The 5,396-nt window shown below is 47.4% G+C and overlaps 1 protein-coding gene across 2 annotated transcripts in view; it reads left to right on the top strand.

Moving 5' to 3' along the window:
• hoxb3a (homeobox B3a) overlaps window positions 1-5,165 on the top strand; it is a 14,430-nt gene extending 9,265 nt beyond the window's left edge. For both annotated transcript variants that reach the window (XM_068578207.1, XM_068578208.1), the window contains exon 3: window positions 3,574-5,165. In XM_068578207.1, the coding sequence (XP_068434308.1) occupies window positions 3,574-4,436 (863 nt within the window). In that variant the 3' untranslated portion in view covers window positions 4,437-5,165. The remainder of the gene's footprint in view (window positions 1-3,573) is intronic.
• Window positions 5,166-5,396: the final 231 nt, after the last annotated feature.

Raw genomic sequence — 5,396 nt, 5'->3', positions numbered from 1 at the left:
GCCTGGTGAGCCTCTCCCGGAAAGACAGCCTGTTAGCTAACATGTAAATCCATTCTGCTCTGCGTCCTCACACTGAAGCAGTTTGAGTCCCCTGAGTGACCAAAGCCCATCAGTGACTGTAAAAAAATAAATAAATAAATAAAAAGGCTAGCATTGATGAGTAAAAGAGGTCAAAGGTCAGAGGCCTGGCAGTCCCACAAATATTCCTGCACAATCAAGAGGAATGCAGGTGAACGAGTAAGACACAGGAAGATAATTTATATTTTTAATGGCTGCTATTTTTAGGAAAAAGATGTAGTTATTGATATGATGTGTGGAAATTAAACGTGGCTGTTTGAATTCAACAAATCACGATCCAAACACGTCCTGCGCTTCCTTATTTTAACACTATTGTGTTAAGTTAGCTTAGCTAGCATAAAGAAGGCTACAGCTCGCCGGGTTCTGTCTGAAGCGCAAAGATAACACGCCGAACAGCAACTAATGAACACGTTGCATCTTTTCCCCGTGTGATCGGTAATGTAAATGTTATGGATTTAGAGGGAGTAAAACGTTTTTTCAGCGACTTCCTGCGACCCGCCTTACGCTCACTCTGATTGGCTATACCCATTGCCTTCGTTGGTTTTGATTGGTTAGTGTTGAGCATGAGGAGTGACATTCGTTTGGGGTTAGGCTAAAGGGAGAAAAGGTATAAGATGAGACAAGTAAACATTTCAGAAAAGTACAAATGATTGATAAATGTCACAACAGCATCAGTTTAGTGCCCGTGAAGGAGAAAGGTTGAACCCATAAGAGATTTGACATCATCACTATTTAGTTCAATCTTGAGTTAAAGGAGCTTAAAATGAAGTTGGACTTGATAGAGAAACAACCACTGACGAGAATACACTACGACAGTAACAGTGGGTCATGGGGTCGGGGGCAATTTTCTCCCACCTCCTTCCTCTTCTCATCGGCCTCCCCTCTCTCCTCCTCCTCCTTCTCCTCCTTCTCTCCTGTCTCCTTTTCCTCCTCTCCTTGAAAAGTCACAGCAAGAAAGGAAGGTATTAAAAAAGTGGTGAATTATAAATGCTACTTACGATAACAGATGAACAGATCTTCCCAGAGAACGAGAATGACATGCAGACATTTGGAATGGTAGATATTAGTGAATGTGTGTGTGTGTGTGGAGTGATGAATTTGAATATCATCTGCATGTCTGATAAGAGGCAAAGGAAACGGTCATTGAGGCAGACAGATTGGTAGTTATCAACGAGGAAGAATATGTTCCGCCGTAATGAATATGAGTCTGGTGTTCAGAAGGCATTCAGCCGACTGGGCCGAGGGGCTGAGGGGAGATTAGACGCTTTATTGATGAGAATTTGAAACCATCATCTTTTTGAGAATGTCACCACTCCGCGAGACGGATGATGTGATGGTTGCCTCTCTCATCTCTGTGAGAGTCAACTGTTTACACTGTCGAGCGAGAGAGAGAGAGAGAGAGAGAGAGAGAGAGAGAGAGAGAGAGAGAGAGAGAGAGAGAGAGAGAGAGAGAGAAGTCGCGGAGGGATAGGATCTCAGTGTGAACTCGGCTTATTAGTATGTGAACGCATCGCACGTATAACATGACATTGAACTCATAACAGAGACGAGAGAGAGGGGGAAGAGGCCCTGGATCAGCTCCACTGTGGAATAAACATCAGCCCGGAGAGAGCAAAGGATCATCTGGCGCTGTAGAATCGACTTCAGCGAGCCATTCGCTTCATCCGCTAGTTGTTTAGACACATGGAGCCTTCAGAACGGCTGGGTTCAAACCATGTGGTGGCGTTTGACATTTGTGCTCATGAATGTATTACTTTATAATCACGTGGAATGTTTGAGGGTTTTTCTCGGTAAATTTGTGTTTTTTTTTCCTGTGACTTACCCCATCCACAAGCTTCATACATTTCTAAATTTGCCTCGCTCTACTATCCCCAATACTGCACTATGGCTTCTGTTACCCAGGACTCAAACAACCCGTGCTGTTATGAACTCCCTGGTTTGTCACTTTATTGCTAAAAGAATCCAAGACCTGCAGCAATATTATTGCTAAAGCTAAACATCAGAGATCAACTTCCTCCTTCCACTTTGACCTACTTGTGGTACAACTAGCTAATGCTAACACGTCCAAACTTCATGGAGGCATTATTATTATTATTATTATTATTAGTAGTAGTAGTAGTAGTAGTAGTAGTAGTAGTAGTAGTAGTAGTAGTAGTAGTATTCTTGCCTGACTGATATAAATGGGTTGGAGCTCACATCAGAAACACCCTCAGGATGATGCAATAGCATCATCCTGAAGCTGAACATTATAACCTTCATAAAGTTCTGTTGCATTAAAATTTCATTAGGTGTACCTGATGAACTGGCAATTTAGTTACGTTTAAATTGTCAGTTGTTTGTTTAACTCTGACCTACTCTTGTTACTGATGTATAAGGCCCTCAGAAGTCCTTTTAAGATGCTTATTAACACAAATATGTGTTCTTAAGACAAACTTTCATCGGTAGAATATAAGACATACACGATCACTAATGAGAAACCTGTGAACACTGTTGCTCATATAGCTTTACAAACACATTCATGAAGTTGGTTTGATAGTCTGAGTCATTGTTAAAGCTTCACAAAGCTCTTGATAACACATAATAATGTTTATAAGCAGGTCCTAAAGACTTATAAGGGCCTTATTACCCATCAAGTATTGCATAGTGCAATGACCTTAACACATTAACGCTATTAGTTTTCCTTTCTTATTGTGAGAATAAACAGGCGCGTGTGATGAGGCTTTGAAGTCCTCTTATCTCCTGATACATCAGGCTGGTTTTCATCCAAACTCCACTCTGACTGATAAAGAAGCGACTGCAGCTGATTTAAGGTTCACCGGCTTTTTTTTTTTATCCGGCTGGCAAAAACAAATGATGTTTCTCTGTAACAGTTCTCAAGCAGAGCGGAAGGGAAGCGCGCAGAGTGAATCAGAAGCTGCGTGCTCGTTCATTGTGACGAGCGCTTCAGACATGCTCGAGCCCTTCGTTGTGTCGGGGAACCAGCTGTCATCTAGAATCTGCTCGGCTCTGTTCAGAGTCAGTTAGTTAGTGAAAGCTGGACTTTTTCTCTGTGAGATGGAGTACGTTGTGAGACAGGTCAGCCTCACGTCCTGGTGCTGCAGCTGCCGTTGCTGCCGGGGGGGTTGTCTTTCCAGCCAAGATGCAATTTGGCCGCCCTCGGCCAGCGCCGAGGCCCTCCGTCTCTTAATAACTGCCACTGTTATGAAGTGTTGACAACTAATATCGGGGGATAATTCAGCCAGCAGGCCCGGACCCCCCTCTGCTTTATTAAGAACCTGAATGCTTCCAATTTCCTCCAGCAAGCAGCCTGAGTGAGTTTTATTCTCTCTTCCTTTCTGGCTCTCTGCATTCCATCATCTTTCTACTTGATTCTTACATGTTCTTTTTCCAGTATTTTCAGTGTCTCCAACTTTCATTCTCTCTGTTGTTTCAGGGTTTTTGTTCCCCTGTGTTGTGTATTGTCCATGCCATAATCTGCTCTTGTCTCCCCTCCAGCATCAGGAGGAGCGGAGAGCGGCAGCAGCGGGGAGAAGAGTCCCACCGGCGGCTCGTCGGCGTCGTCCAAGCGTGCCCGCACGGCGTACACCAGCGCCCAGCTGGTGGAGCTGGAGAAGGAGTTCCACTTCAACAGGTACCTGTGCCGGCCGCGCCGCGTGGAGATGGCCAACCTACTTAACCTGTCCGAGCGCCAGATCAAGATCTGGTTCCAGAACCGACGCATGAAGTACAAGAAGGACCAGAAGTCTAAGGGCCTGAGCTCCAGTTCCGGGGGGCCCTCGCCGACGGGCTCGCCGCCGCTGACCATGCAGTCCTCCGCCAGCTTCCTCAACTCCATGCACCCCATGGGAGGGGGAGTCGGGGGCGGCTATGACGTCCCGTCTCCGCCGTCCTTCGGCAAGCCCCACCAGGGAGTGTCTTACTCCATGTCCACCGCCTACTCCAACGTCCCCATGAAGGGTTGTCCCCCCCAACAGAAGTACGGCGCCCCAGACCCGGACTACGGCGACCCCCATCCTCACCACAGCCTAGTGCAGGCCAACAACGCCGGCTACGGTACTCCCACCAACATGCAGGGCAGTCCGGTCTACGTGGGGGGCGGCAGTTACGTGGAACCCATGCCCGGTTCGGGGCCCTCCATGTACGGGCTAAACCACCTGGGCCCCACGCCGCCCCACCACCAGAACATGGACTACAACACCGCGGGGCCCATGTCGGCCGCCAACCAGCACCACGTGGGCGGAGGGGTCCCCCCGGGCCCCTGCGACCCGCCCACGCACCCGACGTACACCGAGCTGTCGGCGCACCACAACTCGACTCAGGGCAGAATCCAGGAAGCACCCAAGCTCACTCACCTGTAGCAGGTTTGGAACAACTGAACGGCAACGTAGGGAGTAGTGAATAGGACACAGACGCGACTCACTAACAGACTCACTAACACGCGGGACTCTACTGCTGCATTGGGGCGGCAGGAGGGACAAAGGGAGACAGACAGGGGCCGTCCAGTGGTGTGTCCTCTTCTCCGCTGCCACAAAGGGCAGCACAGTGTTGTCCACCATGTTTCCACTGCCTTCTCGTGAGGGCTAAGCGTTCACTGTTCCCTTTAAAGTGCAGCTAATTAGATTACAAAAGAAAGAAACATAGAGATTGCGCCTATCTCATGAAGTAGCACGAACACAAAGCATTCATGCTGCTAGAAGAGTAAACACAAAGCGCTCTGCAACGTTAATGCAAGTTGCCAAACATTTCCAAGTATTTTTTTAAAAGCCGGGACCAAACTTACTGACGCACGTCCTCGTACAGGAAATGATTTTCTCTCACACGGGCCTTTTTAGAGCAATTTACACAGGCGTGGGTGTCCCAGGTGCAGCGAAGCATATTGTAGACGCGGGAGAAGAAGTGTACAGTCAATTGTCTCCCACACCCTCCCTCCCTCCTCCCTCCCTGGGGACAATAAATGTCACTAGTGCAGAGACATATCGGCAGCTGTACGGCACAACAGGATCTGAAGGCCTTTAGTCGGATAATCCACTGCACAGTCAATCAGGAAACTACAATGTGGAATATTTCAAACACTTTTTCATTAAAAATTTTTTTCTCAGAAACAGGAAAAAAAAGAAATCATGTGCAAAAATATTTGCAAAGGGCGTGGGTGGAGCACACTGCAGCTGTAGCTCAGCTAGCATGTTAGGTGGACTTTTGTTTTGTTTCAAGCAGTACGTTGGTAATAACACACAGACACACACACCCACACCCACCCACACACACACACACACATACACACACACACACAAAACAAGCAGCTCTCCCGCCTGCTGAAT

Source organism: Clinocottus analis, unplaced genomic scaffold (genome assembly GCF_023055335.1).
Source record: "Clinocottus analis isolate CAN_PGR_092001 unplaced genomic scaffold, fCliAna1.0.p SCAF_16, whole genome shotgun sequence".
Classification (NCBI taxonomy): Eukaryota; Metazoa; Chordata; class Actinopteri; order Perciformes; family Cottidae; genus Clinocottus; species Clinocottus analis.
The sequence above is the reverse complement of the archived record's forward strand: the minus strand, read 5'-3'. Positions and strand labels throughout refer to the sequence as shown.